Genomic DNA, 16,169 nt, shown 5'->3' with positions numbered 1-16,169 from the left:
TGTGTTACTACCTGCAATTTTCATGATAGTCAGCCAACTGCACCTAAAAGGGGAGATAGGATGTATTTCAGTCTTGTATACACTCTTCCCAAACCTGACACACCTTTAATTAATCCTGCTAAACATTTAATTAATTCAAATCCTATTTTTTTCTGATAAAGATGGGAAGATTATTGATAAGTATGGGAAAAAGTTTATGCTTCTGCACCTTTGATTTTCATAATTTTAAATTGTCAGGCCCGTATGTTATGGTTTATTCTCACTAATTTTGAAAGTATGGGGAATGTTTTGTCTGCAATTTCTTCTTGTCAGGAAAATCTGCTTTAAATAATTTAGTTTCTTCTAATGTACAGGTCACTGATCATTGTTCACAGTGTGTTGATTCAGCTGATACTTCTTCAAGGGCTTTGGCCACTGTTACTATGCTGAGGAGGTCTGCTTAGCTGCATTCACAGAACCTCCTAGCTGATTGTAAAAATGAGATTTTCAATTCCCCTTTGAACAGAAATTTAGATTTTGCCCGTCTGCTGCAGAAGCGATAAAAAATGTAATGAGAGGGGTAAGTTGATAAAGGAAATCTCTTAAGATTTTTTCAGCCTTTCTTTTACAAAATTTCTAAGGAATTCTCTAACCCCTCATCTGGTTTTGGCATAAAACAAAATAAACAGTCTGAATAAAATGCAAGTAAACAAATGATTAAGAAAAAATGGCAAGGGGGGGGGGTTCCAAAAAGAATTCAGGAAGAACTCCCCCCCCCAAAAAAAGATCAAGGACAGTCCCACAAGTTCGAATGATTATTTAAGGGGCCTTGCCCCCAACAACCAACACTTTCTTGTAGCCCCTTTCACCTTCCAGAAAGTCTGAATCTTCACTTTTCTGTTTGGCAGCACATAGTTTCAGATAAATGGGTTCTAAAGTTTGTTCATCAAGGTTACAGATGGCAGTTGGAGGAAATTCCTCCTTTCCATCAGGGTAATCCCTCATCCACAGGACCAAACTCTTTTATCACCACCTGTCCTTCATGGGTCTATATTACATGACTGAAACCTTAGGTTATCGATCACCTAAAGGTCAATCACGAAATATCAAACCCTTAATATCAAAAACGGCATTTTCCACACAGGGAAATATGGCATTGGCCAAAAAAAAAAAGTTATAAGTAGAAATAAAGTGGGGGGCTTTGCCCCCCCTAACTAAATATACCAACTCTGAGATAGCTCTACAGTGGAGAAAGAACAAAATCCACATAGCAGCCAAATGACTTGTTTCCCTGTGTGGAAACATCCATTCGCAATTTTCAAGCTTCGACATTTTGTGATCGACCTTTAGGTGTTCAATAACCTAAGGTTTCAGTCACGTAATAGGGAACCATCCTTCATCACATGCTGTCCCAGGGAGTGATAGAATGAGTTCCTCCTTCCCAAGTGGGAAAAGATTTTTATCCAAGGATGTTTTTAGTTCCAAAGAAAGAAAAGGCTTTGAGACCAATGCTGGATCTTTCTTTCTTTCCTAAACCTCTTTATGATGGTGCCCAAGTTCAAAATGCTGTCACTTCATAACCTATTACCTCTTCTTCCTCATTCAAGTTTCCTGGTCACTCTAGATTTAAAAGATGCTTATCATCACATTCCTATTCATCCGGAGTTCAACAGTTTCTTAAGATTCTATATGTCTGGATCACATTATCAGTTCTCTACCTTACCCTTGGACTATGCACTGCACCAAGAGTGTTCAGCTCCAGTTACAGCTCATTGCAGGCTACAGGGTAACCACATTGTCCATATTTAGATGACTTACTTGTCTTTACAGAATCTTTTTAAAAGTGTCAGTAATGTCTCAGTTACACTAGCTGGGATTCCAAGAGAACATTCAAAAGTATTTTTTGATTCCTTCATACAGAATTGTGTTCTGGGGTGTCAGCTAGACACCTAGGATCAAAGAGCTTTTCTTCCATAAGAAAAAATAGATCTAGATCTGTTTCTAAAGTTTTCTAATCAGACTTCGGTCACTGTGAGGGAATATTTCAGATTTTTGTGTCTTATGGTATCTATGATTCTTATGATACCCCTGGCAAGACTCTATATGATAAACTAATGGAGGCAAGAAATTCTGATACTAGAAAATCATATATTTGCCAATGGAAAAGGTTTTTTCATGGTTTCCAACAACATAACCAGCACCCATTCAGGGCTGGTCATTCTCTAGTTTTATAATGTTTATGTGAATTACTGTCTGATGGCATTTCTTACTCCTTCATCAAGGTTTATCAGCCATTTCAGCATATCTGCCCATGGATCCTCCTCTGTCAGCACATTCTCATGTTAAAATATTTTTGAAAGGGGTTTTGCATAAGAGGCCTCCTAGAAAACTAGTGGCCCATCCTTAGGATCTTAATTTTGTGTTAGAGAAGCTAACACCGCCTCTGTTTCAACTGGCTAACCTGGCTGACTTGAGGTTCTTAACATGAAAAACAGGTTTACAGATTGTTCTCACCTCTGTAAGAAGGGTATCTGAGCTCCAATTGAAGTTAAATACCATGAAACATTGTGAACGTAATGAAACCTGTTCAATAAATTCATTGTTGAAACTGAAGCTTTTAGAAGTTTAATTGAATAGTGTTATTTATTTAATTGATGTAAATTATTCATTGGTTAGATGATTAAATGAGAATTGAATACTTGTTTTTATTGGGTTGATTAAGCACATGACAATGTTTAAATTTGTATTTATGTATGTCGGTTGGTCAATTTTAAACTAGTTCTGAAGAAGTTTCTGTAAATTTGAAATGAAAGCGTTTAACATTAAATTATTTGTTGGATTATCAACTTCAGCCTGTTTTATCTTACTGATTTGGTACCTTGTACCTATTGTGCTTTAGACTGTGGTTTGTTGTATTACACAGGATCCATGTTACTAGCTACTGTAGCCAAACACACACCAGTATTTTCTGCTGTTTTATCTCCAAACTTCACTGCTTTTCCTGTTCACATCAGCATTTCTTCTGTTTCCATAATACAGTCAACTACTTCAGTCCAGCTTGCTTCTGCTCCACTTTCTGGTTCACTTTGCTCCATTAAATTCAGTAAATCCCATGTTGATAATCTACCTCCCTCTAACTTTGTCACAATAAATTCCTCATTTCCAGTAGTTTTAGTCATCGCTTGGTCTTCTTCCAAAACACACACTGCCCCATTTCTCATGCCATCCTCCAAATTAGATTTCTTACAACCACATCAGCAGCAGACCTGCCCAACCCCAGTGCCACCTAGTGGTTGTGATGCAAAGAAGCAAGATGAAAGAGTAGGCAAAGTTCCCCAGTGGCCTGGCCAAATTTCAAGTAGTATAAATACCACCTCAGACCTCTCCTGAGAAGAGGCTACTAGCCTAGTGGGGCTAACCCAATTAACAAAGGATAAGTAAAAAATTAATTTATTTGCTATGCCATTTTTATATAAGGATAAAGTTGGAGCACATTTAGCTTGTTAAGTATGATAGCATGTGGTGTGTTATCAAATGCTTTGATAAAGTCAAAATATGTTGTTTGTACAGCATGACTATTGTCCATGTCTTCTGTTACTCTGATTTTTAATGTTGTAGTTTTATCGGGTCAGTTATAACCCATTCCGTGGTCTTGCATACAAGGCTCCTCAGTCTAATGGGTCTGTAGTTTATGAGGTCCATGGGTGGGGCTTCCCTTGTAAAGTAGGTATCACAACTGCTATACATCATACCTTGGGGACAAAGTCAGTGGTTAAGCTCAGGTTAAAATTCTATTGGACTGGGTCCACCTGTATATTTTTAGTGCTGTTCAGCAGGCAACCAGATATGTTATCAGGTCCCATGGAGGAATTATTTCTTGTTTTAGATAGCATTTTTAGCAAGTGTTCATTTGTGATGATTTGGGGGATTGATAACCTCTGGAATATATGTGCTATAGTTGTCTTGGGGGGTAAAATCTATATTGAATTTGTTAGCTGATATGTTTGTGATAATGTACTGGATCCAAGTAGATGGTGCCATTTTGAATGGGTCTCCAAGGTCAAACAGGACTAGGACTAAACATAAGTCAAACACCACAGCATGTACTGCTACATCCGTAGCTAAACTGTACAGGAGTTTCATCTTCCAAGAGTCTAAGAGAAAGACAACAATGGTTGACTGCTCTTACAATGTAAATTAACAGGGAAAAAGAAAGAGCCAGTGAAAAACAGCTAATGCTCTAACCAATAGTGCATTTCATATGATATCTAACAGTATCATAGAACTCATTCCAAAATTCTAACAAGGCAAAGGACTTACATATATATATATTTTTTTCCAGAGTATTTCTAGTACCCAAAAAGGTGTGACTATGAATCTTAAACACCTCTTACATCATATTCCTAGTCAAAGAGACTTCAAACCCTATTTAAATTGTATTGTATCTGGTTTACATGTCCAGTTCTCTTCTTTACCCTTTGTATTTTCCACAGCTCTAGGGGTGTTCACAAAATGCTTTGCTCCAATGATAGTTTATTGCAGGCTACAGGGAATCTATATAGTTCCCTACTTGGAGGATTGCCTTATTTTTGTAGACATTTTTCAATATTGTCAGTACTCCTATTTTGTCATGAATGTGTTTCAAAATGTAGGTTTTCATCTCCATGTGGAAGAATCTTCTTTTTTTCCCCTTCTCATAGGCTGTTTCTTGAATGAATTCTGGACATAACCCTTATAATGGCACATCCTCCAAAAAAAAAAAAATTGCAGTCTGCCATCACCATTTCCTAGAGTTTTACAACCAAACTATAACTACTGCAAAGGCATATCTCAGGATTTTAGGACACATGACTTTTACAATCCTAATGATTCCACTAGCCAAACTACACATGAGAAAACTCTAATGGTTTATCAAATTAGTCTGTGAACTCAACTCCAGCATCCTCAATCATTCTAAAACCCAGTGACTGAATTTATCAGGAAGGAGCTCTTATGACAGATGACTCAGACTTTTTGGAATCCAGGTCTTCCTATGTCTCCTCCCAGTCTGTAACAATGGATGTATCAGAATTTGCATGGGGAGCAGTATCCAAAGCAATGAAAGTACAAGGGATTTGGGACTGTCACTTCAAGAAAAAGCACATAAGCATCAAAGTAATGATGGCTTTAATAAATACTTTGAAGATCTTGCATTATTTGTGGACTATAGGACTTCTTCAGGTAATAGAAGAAAACACCAAATGTGATGTGGTTCATAAACAACCAATGGGACCAGGTCTTTCCACTGGGTAGACTAGACATGACAGCCTGAGAAGTTGTAATGCAACATAGTCTTTCCCTCCAGGCTGCTTACATCCCCTCAGAGCAGAGGAAAATACATTAATCAGATCCAGAACAGACCCCCACAGATAGATGTTACATCCAGATGTCTTCCAGGAGATTATCTATCTATCTGTGGGGCACTTTCCAAATAGATCTGTTTGCTTCCATTCACAACAGACAGTTAAAAAACTTCTGCTGCAGGACACCTTTCAAAAAGATGTGGAAAACAAATGTCTTGTTCACCCCCATGGACAGGAATTCTCCTTTACCCCCTCCCCATTCCTTTGATAACCAGATTTCTTTTAAATATCCAAAAGCAGACTCCAGCGATCATGTTAGTGACTTTCTTTTGTTCAGATAACACTGGTTATTTTATTATGAAAATGGCCAAGGACAACTACCACAAACTTCCCCACTGAGTGGATCTACTCACATAGGACAAAGGATCAGTAATCCACCCCAGCCTGTAGTATTTATATCTGACTGCTTGGATAATAGACGTTTGATCCAGCATACATAGTTTTTCTTACAAGACAAGCAGATTCTATTAAAATAGACCAGAAAACCTGCCAGTAAAAAATCCTGTTTAGCCTAGTTGGTGACACTGCAAAAGCTAATTTAGTTCTCAAATAAGACTCATCTTTCAGCCATTTTGCCTATCTGCCTTTGTAACCCCCTTTCTTTCTTGCTACAGACAAAAATTTTGAAACGGGTGTGACAGATCTGTCCACCTCAAAAACAGATGACTTCTCCTTGGGATCTCAACTTTGTCTTGGAAAAAACTACTTTTCCACCCACCTTTTGAACCAGCTTACCAATCCGACATGAAGTTCTTGACATTGAAAAAGTGTTTTACTTAGTGCTCTGACTTTAGTTAGGTAGGTATCTTGAGTTGCAAGTTCTCGTGGAAATTCAACCCTTTCTCATATTTCATAGGTATTGCATAACCTTAAGAACTAACCCTTCCTTCATACCCAAGATGTTCTCAGAATTTACTTTAAATCAATCTATTCCTTTCCCTGCATTCTTTAAATCAATCTATTCCTCTCCCTGTATTCTTTTCTCATCCCATAACAGGGGAGAGAATATCCTTGACAGACAACTCAGATACTAAATTGAAAGGGGAAAGAATTTTAGAGCTTCTGACAGTTTCTAATTGGTTATTCCATTCCATCCATTTTTGTTGTTTTCACCATGGTAATTCCCTCCCTCAGAAGGTCAAAGATCACTCCACCAGAGGTCTATCTACAGCTAGGACATTTTGGAATGGGTTGGACACTAGAATTCTACATGTAGCAACTTGGTCATCTGTGTACACTTTCACTAAGCATAATACAATTGACTCATTCTCCAGGGCCAGAGCAGGATTTGCTAGGTAAATTCTCCAGGGGCTCCCAGACTCTGACCCTTCTTCCTCCTGCTGTGCTATGTTGGCTTTGGGAATCATTCCATATGGATATGCACTACTGCAACAGTAATCTAATTATGAACATATTACAGCTGCTTAAGTAAACTTACCATAAAAGTAGATGTTTGAATAGGTCACTGTTGTAGTAATGCAACTCTCCCACCAGCTCCCCTTTTTATTTGTATTATTTTTTGCCCGTTATTAAGTCTTATTCCTAATTCTTCTATGTCTTGGCCAGGGTGGGATTCCCCTTGTCCCTGTCCCTATTTCTCCTAGCACATAATTACCCAAAGTTGGAAGCTGGTCCTGTTGCTTACATATTAGAGTTGCCCTTTTGATGAGAGGCGAAAAAGAAAACCCTCAAGAGTTTTGGTGCCCATACATTTCTTTTTATATGAATATTTGAACATCTATTGTTTATGGTAAGTTTACTTACTAAATTGTACTTTTTTGTGTTAGTAAGCACTGAATGTCATCAAAAGGCACTTTATTGTGGTAGGAGGAAGTTGATGTGATGTAATATGCATTTGTGCATCCTTTCTATTACATTAGCAAGGGGGCTAGCAATTACTGATTCAAAGGAAAGTTCTACCCTACACTCTAATTAATCTTATCTCAGAGTTATTTTTTAATTCATGTAATATCATCTAGATATTGTTTAATGCCCAGAAAACCTTTGATACCTTTCAGTTCGTTTTTTTTTTTATTTCGACTTGTTTCCCGGTTGCAGATCATGCATGAAGGCCCCAACATCTTTTTTTCTAATGTTTCGGAAAGGAATTTGAAGCAAGAGAATTTTGCAGTTTTCACTGCTGGTCACAGCCCCACAATTTTACATCCTGGAATGTAGTGCTATGATCAGCAAAGTGCTATGCATACGTTGTGAACTCTTTTTTTACAATGAGTTAGTTATTAGAGAGATCTTTAAATGCAGAATGTGGATACATTATACTGCAATACTACTTAAGTTGGTAAATGCTCAAACTTTTGGCAGAAAATGTTGATTTTTATCCATGTTTAACTTGTGTCACTTCAAAATTCACCACAGTAGTCAGAAACTACAAGCAGCTTGTCATTTGTCTTGCTGGTTCTTTGAAGTCAAAATGCTTAGACACTGATGGGCAAATAGAGCTGACAACTTTCACAGCTTTAAACACTTAGCAGAACCCTGCCTTTTCCTCTTTTGTATTGTAAGAAATGTGAATGGATCATGTAATATTTTTCAAGCTGTAGTTATCAGAGGTCGGAGTAATTTGATCAAAAGAAGCACTGTTTCTGCTTTCATAGGCCATCTAAACAGCCAATGAGTTACTGTACTACCACTGTAACTAAAAGAAATCAGAAACCCTTGTTTGTAATAGTGTCATACTATAGGGACCCAAACACCATTTTGGAAGAAGGACAGTGAGAACAAAAAAAAATCTAGTTTGTATCACTGTCACCGTGATCTCCATTTTGGAATGTAACAAATGAAAATATAATAAACACTTAAATATGATTCTGATACATTAGTAGTACATATATCAATACAGGATGAAAAGTTATATTTCTCAATATCAAGGCAGTATAGTTTTCCTTTAATAAGGTGAAACAACCTAGAATCTGTCTTGTTTTGTGTAATGCAATATTTTGTGTAATGAGGCAACCCAGCCTAAAATACTTTTAATACTTTTGTCTGATTTGTGGAGTTATAATGATAAAGATATAAAAAGTTTTTTTTTTCTGTGTACCACATGTATATTCATGTGTCAGCCATAGTGGTGCAGTGGTTAGTGTTATCGCCTCACAACAAGAGGTTCTCCAGTTCACATCTTGGCTGGAGCGCCTCCTGTGCAGAGTCTGCATGTCCTCCCTGTGGTCAAGTGTGTGTGTGTGTGTGTGTGTGTGTGTGTGTGTGTGTGTGTGTGTGTGTCGAGCTGGGCTGGCAACCTGACACCATAACATCTCCACTGCCAATCATTCTGCAGACCGGTGATCCGCTGTGGCAAAAGCCGAAAATATGTTTACTGTATGTGTTACTGCAGTTTTACATATCCAGAATGCTGTATCATTATCTGGAAGAGAAACATAACTGTTTGCAGGACATGATTCATAATTATTTAACCTTCTCTTTCAGATCTCAGTGACAAGCGATTAGAAGTGGTAGGGCTGGAGGGAGCCATTGAGATGGGCCAGATTTATACAGGACTAAAGAGTGCAGGAAGACGACTGGCAAAGTGTTCTGACATCACAATTAGGTAACAGTATAAATATATGTAAATAAATCATGCAGTGAAATATAAAAGTGTGTAGTTCTGCAATATGGTAATACAGCTTTTAATCAAACTAAATCTTGTATCAAGTGGACAACTTAATGAGATGGCATTGGACCTTATTTGATAATCAGATTAGCTTATGTGATACAATCCCCATAATATGGTTAGGTTTACTGGCATGACGCTGTAACCTGAGCAACTGCTATTGTCTCTTGGGCACTGTGAAATTATCAAAGATTAATGAGCTTGCTTAACTTTTGCAGTTGGCAACTTGAGAGAATGATTTTCTAGTGAGAGGCTATGAAAGTCAGATGTTAAAAAACATCCTGGAACCCATTATAGAACTGAAAAGGACTGAAGCACCTTCACTCAACCTCCCCAGTAGAAAAATGTTAAGTAATTCCACAGAGAATAACAAATGCAAAAATAGCTGCATCCTGACATACACTTTCGATTATCACAGTATCAAAAATATTATTGAAGAAAACTGGGACATTGTCACAGGAAACCCTTTTCTGACTGACATCTTAGGTGAAGCCCCATCATTTGTTTATAGGAAAGCCAGGAACATTAGAAGTTTTGTTGAATTTAAACCTAGACCATATGAGAAAAGCACTAAAAGATGTGAAACTAATTGTACATTTTGTATATTTATACAGCAAGGTGATAGTTTTTATTGCCCTTATTTTAAAAAGATCATTAAAACCAGTGCAGGGGGTGACTGTAACACTACAAAAGTAATTTACAGGGCACAGTGCAATGAATGTGATGCATTCTATGTGGGCAAGACTGTAAATAAACTGAAGCATAGGTTTTCATGTCATCTGTCAGAAATCCGCTCTGGATGTAAAAATAATGCACTAGCCAAACACCTTTCTCTTCATAAAAGACACACAGGTTTTAAGTTCCAGATCCTAGATCACATAGACATGGGTGATCTTGAAGGAGACATCCCGAATATTATGGAGAAACATGAACTCATGCGGCAATTAAAGCTGAACTCTTTTAGGAAGCCTGGACTAAACTACTACTGTTCAATTAAAAGTGCACTGGAACTTAGAAAATTGCCACATTGTTTACATGACCAATTGTATTTTATTTTATTTTATTCTACAAATTGGTTTTAAATATCATTTTAAATCAGTTGAATTTTAAGTGTATATTTTGTTTCCATTATCATAAATACATTTTTCTTATTTTTACTTTTTTCTGGTTATTCAAAATGATGTGTAATAATAATACTAACTAATTATACAATTATATATATTTTTATAGATTGTTTTTAGGGTTCTTGTACACAGACCTGAAGAAGTCTAGAAGGACAAAAGCGATCTTTGTTAACAATAGGTTATGAAAATAGAAATTGATTTTTACATGCAAAATGTATATGTATATATTTATATATATTTTTTGATTGCCAAATGAACTAAGGTTGATATATTTCCAGCCATTTCCAGTTTTAACATGGGTCGAGGTAGGGGAAATGTTTGTAGTTCGGAGTAATACTGAACACCTACCTCGACCCATGTTAAAACCTGTTCCTAGATTGTTTTTTTGACATCGATATTACCGTTTTTGAACTTCCGTGTTCGACGATAGTACAGTCGACTGAGTACGGTTCGAAATTTTGATAGTAAACCATTTTTGGTCCCTCTGCTGAACAGGTGATAAAAAGTGTGATGAGAGGGGTAAGTTGATTCAGGGAATCTCTAAGATGTTTAAGCCCTCCTTTTCCAAATTTGGCAAGAAATTTTCTAACCCTCGTCCAATTTTGGCAAAATAAATAAAAAAAAAATAAACAGTCTCAACGAAATCCAGGTTAGCAGTCATTTAAGAAGAAATGGCAAGGGGGATCCAAAATGAATTTAGGAAACTAGCAAAAACTAAGGACATGTGGAAGATGTCCAAATGACTATTTAAGGTATTTCATTCCCCCCTCTCACCCTGGAGGTCCATTTTCCCTTCCAGAAATCTGAATCTCAATTTTTCTGTTTGGTAACATATAGTTTCAGACAAATGGTTCCTGAAAATCATTCCTTAAGGTTACAGATGGCAGTGGAAGGAAACTAATCCTTTCCAGGGGGTAATCTCTCATCCACCAGACCAGACTCTTTTATTTCAACCTGACCTTCATCACATGCAGTCACAGGGAGTGACAGAACCAGTTCCTCCTCCTAGGTGGGAAAAGTTTTTTATTCAAAATATTTTTAGCACCAAAAAATGCCTGGATAACAGTTCTGGATCCTTCTTTCCTAAACCTGTTTATGATATTGTCCAAATTCAGAATGCTGTCACTTCACAGCCTTTTACTTCTTCTTCTTCATTCAAGTTTCCTTGTAACTTGATTTAAACTATGCTTATCATTGCATCCCTATTCATCAAGACTTCAGGCATTTCTTAAGGTTTTGCATGACTTCATCACATTATCAGTTATCTGCCTTACCCTTTGAACTATCTACTGCACCAAGAATGTTTACAAAGTGTTGAGCTCCAGTTATAGCTCATTGCAAGCTACATGGTATCCACATTGTTTTTCTATTTAGATAACTGGCTTGTCTTTGCAGAGTCTTTATCAAAGTGAGAGAAATCTCTTGCTTGGGTGAGAGACCTCTTACACAAGCTGGACTTCCAAGAGAAAATTCTTGCTTGGGTGAGAGACCTCTTACACAAGTTGGAATTGAAAGTCTTTTTTGACTCCTTCACACAGGATTGAGTTTATGAGGTATCAGCTGGACACCTCAATTCAAAGAGCTTTTCTACACAGGAAAAAAATAGATCTTATCAGTTAAGTTACTACCAAGATTACCCTATGCCCTTTGGACTCCTTCTTTGCTTAGACCTACTCTTCTCTTTCTCTCCCCTCTCTTCTCTTTGTCTTCTCTTTTGATTTTTCACTTTTCGACTGTTCTACTCCCTCTTCCTCTCTTCTAACTTTTGTGTTACTCCCTCTTTTCTTCTTGTCTCTTGTACTCTAATATCTTTCTTTTATTACATGCTATCATTTTGGTGTCCACTTTACTCCATTAATTAATATGCTCTGTAATCTGATTCTGTCACTTTGTCTACTAGAGTTTAGTGTGGCTTGTCTTTTTGTTAGATTTTGTTAATAATTAGCTTATTACTACATTTAATATTGTTGTATTATCTGTGGAGCTTTTCTCCCCGGGCCTCTACTGAAAATGGAAATAAATCCAGCTAGACTAGCCCGGTCAACAAATGTAAAATAAATAAATAAAATATATCTAGATCTGTTTCTAATGTTTTCCTCGGACTTTGCTTGGGGATCAGTTTTAGGAGGTATAAAAGTGCAAGGTGTATGGGACACTAGGGACAGACAGATGCAAGTACATAAATATAAAAGAGATGCTTGTCCTGATCAAGGCACTTAACTCTGTGAATCATCTGTAATTCCCAGGACCTCTTCAAGGTCATATGGTACATAAATAAGCAAGGGGAACCAGGTTGTACTCCCCTTTGCAGACTAGCCATGCTAGAGTGGGATATAGCTTCACAGCACAGTCTCACTCAACAGGCATCCTACATTCTGTCAGAACAAAATTCTGTGGCGGACAAGCTGAGCAAAACAAGGCCAGACCCTCACAAATGAAAACTAGAATAGGGAATCTTCTAAGATTTGTTCCATCTGTGGGGTGTTCCTCAAGCTGACCTATTTGCCTCCTCTCTAAACAATCAGCTGTCATGATTCTGTTCCAGAACTCCATGCAAGAAGGCCTAGAAGACAAATGCCTTTTATTTTCATTGGACAGGAATGTTAATGTATGCGTTTCCACCCTTTCCACTGATTTCCAGGATACTTCTGAAATTTCAGAAGGAAACTCTTGAAATCATTGTGGTGTCTCCTTTCTGGCCCATAAAACCACGGTTCTGCCTTCTCTTGGAACTGGCCAGGGGCAACTCCCACAAGCTTCCTCAGGACTGGATTTAGTCACACAAGATCAGGGGTGTTTGATACATCCCAACCCCAAACAACATCAGCTAACTTCCTGGGTGATAAGAGTCTTAATACCTTTTCTGCACCTGTTTTCCAAGGATGCGCAGCAGGTACTAATGGAGGCAAGAAAACCTGCTACTGAAAGTCATATGTAAGCAAACGGAAAATGTTTTCTAGCCGGTGCTAACAAAACATGCACCTATTCAGGGCTGGTGTTTCTCTGGGTTTACAGGATTTGTATGAGGCATATCCTATTGGCTGTCTTACTCCTCTATCAAGGTTTATCTGTCAGCCATTTCAGCGTGTCTGTCCACGGATCCCCCTCTTTTAATGCAATCTGTTTTTGAAAGGGGTGCTACATAAGACGTCTCCCAGAAAACCAGTAACTCCTCCTTAGTGTCTTAATTTGACTATATTTGTACCAGTTCATCTTTCTCTCTTAAGGTACTCAACCTGGAAAACAGTTTTGCTAATTGCTCTGACCTCTGCAAGATTATGTGAAATTATCTCATCTTCTACACAAATCTATAAAGGACTTCTTTGAGAACTAATCCTTTTATGCCAAATGTGGTATACGAGTGTGCTTTAAGCCAATCTAGCCATCTCCTTGTTTTATTTCCTGAATCCAACAATGAGAGAGAAAGGATATGTCATATCTTGGATGTCTACAGACAACTCAGGTACTATCCTGACAGAACAAAATCTTTCAGAACATGTGATCATTTGTTCATTTTTTTGTGAAGTTAAGAATCAGGCACAGCCTGTGTCAAAACAGACTATTTCCAAATGGTTGTCTCAGGCTATTACCTTTATTATTACCACCACAACAAAACTATTCCCAACAGGGTTACGGCTCATTCTGACTGGGTCTTGGCTTCATCTGTGCCTTTTTTGGAAAGGTTTGGTTATTGAGTTGAAGTGACCTCAGAATGAGAATATATAAGTAAAAAAGTATGACGAGTGAACCCCACATGTATGTACAGTACGTGGGAGCTTGGCACTCCATAAACACACTTGCACTGTTTTGCTTGTTTTATTGCTAAGAGAGTGATATTTAAGTGTATGTGTTTTGATCATTTACGTACTAGTATGTTTCATGCATTATATTTAAGTGTATGTGTTTTGATCATTTACGTACTAGTATGTTTCATGCATTATAAAATTAGACTATGTATTTAGATTTGTGGGGTTTCAGTAAGCTATATAAGCCCCACTTTTCAAACATTGCGTCTCTTAGTCTATACCCTCATCCAGTTTTCCTACTAATAAAGGGAACATAGCTTTTCATTTCAAGCCCCCATTGTATTCTGTCTTCCTGTGTCTGACTTAAGCTTCCAGTAGTGATGTCATGGAGTACCCATCACAGTGAGCGATGTCGTGGAGTACCCATCACACTAGCGATGTCATGGAGTACCCATCACACTAGCGATGTCGTGGAGTACCCATCACACTAGCGATGTCGTGGAGTACCCATCACACTAGCGATGTCGTGGAGTACCCATCACACTAGCGATGTCGTGGAGTACCCATCACACTAGCGATGTCGTGGAGTACCCATCACAGTAGCGATGTCGTGGAGTACCCATCACAGTAGTGATGTCATGGAGTACCCATCACAGTAGTGATGTCGTGGAGTACCCATCACAGTAGCGATGTCGTGGAGTACCCATCACAGTGATGATGTGGAGTACCCATCACAGTGGTGATGTCGTGGAGTACCCGTCACAGTGGTGATGTCGTGGAGTACCTGTCACAGTGGTGATGTCGTGGAGTACCCGTCACAGTGGTGATGTAGAGTACCTGTCACAGTGGTGATGTCGTAGAGTACCCATCACAGTGGTGATGTCGTAGAGTACTCATCACAGTGGTGATGTCGTAGAGTACCCGTCACAGTAGTGATGTCGTGGAGTACCCATCATGGTATTGATGCAGTTTGTCCTGAAACATGCAATAACAGCAACATAATATTGACATTATTAATGCTTGAATGACATCTGTTTTTAATATGTACAGTGCTTCAAGTTAGGAATCTTAATAAGTAATACACAAAGAAGAAGATGTTGTTTAACCTTGATGAGGTCTGTATTAAACCTCATGTCTATAGAAGCAAAGGTGACCCGAACATAGCTCTCAGCTGTCTTTGATTTTACAGAATATATTTTTTTTGCCTCATATCTTTGCCCTATCCCTAACAACAGTTTTGCTTTTCTGGTAAATAAATCAGAATTAGGATGAACTCCAAAAGAAAAATTCTCACTCTCCAGATTAGATTTAAGCGCTTTCATTCACTTTTATTAGCGTGAACTTCCTCAGAAACATATTTTTATAAAAAGTGAATGAAAGCGCTTAAATCTAATCTGGAGAGTGAGAATTTTTCTTTTGGAGTTCATCCTGATTATTGCCTGGTTTCTCAGTGTATTTTTCGTTTTTTTGGAACGTTTCTACAGCTTTTTTTCAAATAAATCAGAATTACAGTCAGCAACAGCTGAGCTACTGACAGAATGAGTTCCCTCAGTGGATCATGCTTACTTTCTAGAACAATGAGATGACAATCGTCATATCTTTTCCTATAGAGTCGCATACATTTTATTTTCAGAAAATGCACGCTAATGCAAAATGTGTTGTTCTATTACCTTTCTAAGTGAATTAAAGTAATATTCTAAAATTATCCATGATTTTTGGCCTTTGCCTTCAATTATTTTTGGTTATTTTCCTAAGTGTTTTTTAAATACCTTTATTAAATTATTACTTATGACATAGACACACATACATTAATAGAAAAGAAAACAAACCATATTAAGATGTTTTTCATTTACATGCATTATATACCATGTATTTTTTATAACGGTTTTCAGTCCAACATTACATAAATTGCTCAATTCCTATATTCCCATAAACCTCAATCATGCTGAACATTATTCTGTATGTCTTGTTCCCTCAAGCTGCATTTATTTCTATGTAATTACTCCTCCTGTTTTCTAAAGATCTCTCTTCCAGTTTTTTTATCTCTTTTACAATGTTCAATAGTTCAAATACAGTCGACTTAGATTTTGATTTCCATTTTCTAGTGACTGATTTTTTTGGCAGGCAAAAGAATAAGCTTAACAAGGTCTTGCTATATTTAGGGAATTCAGTTACAGTGTCCCAGCTCAAAATAATAATTTCCTTAGTTACAGCCACTTGTTCTCCCAGCATTTATGACATAGTGATCCATAGGGAATTTTTTAACTCTGACAACTCATTACACTCCTCC

General features: G+C 37.5%; 1 protein-coding gene across 2 annotated transcripts in view; it reads left to right on the top strand.

The window, feature by feature from the left end:
• Window positions 1-16,169, top strand: part of DGKA (diacylglycerol kinase alpha) — an 858,181-nt gene that overhangs the window by 784,151 nt on the left and 57,861 nt on the right. For both annotated transcript variants that reach the window (XM_044083761.1, XM_044083762.1), the window contains exon 22: window positions 8,826-8,946. In XM_044083761.1, coding sequence (XP_043939696.1) covers window positions 8,826-8,946 — 121 coding nt within the window. The remainder of the gene's footprint in view (window positions 1-8,825; window positions 8,947-16,169) is intronic.

This window comes from Protopterus annectens, chromosome 9.part0, assembly GCF_019279795.1.
Source record: "Protopterus annectens isolate FY-2018-M chromosome 9.part0, PAN1.0, whole genome shotgun sequence".
In the NCBI taxonomy this organism is placed as follows: Eukaryota; Metazoa; Chordata; order Ceratodontiformes; family Protopteridae; genus Protopterus; species Protopterus annectens.
This window is presented reverse-complemented; position numbering and strand designations above follow the sequence as displayed.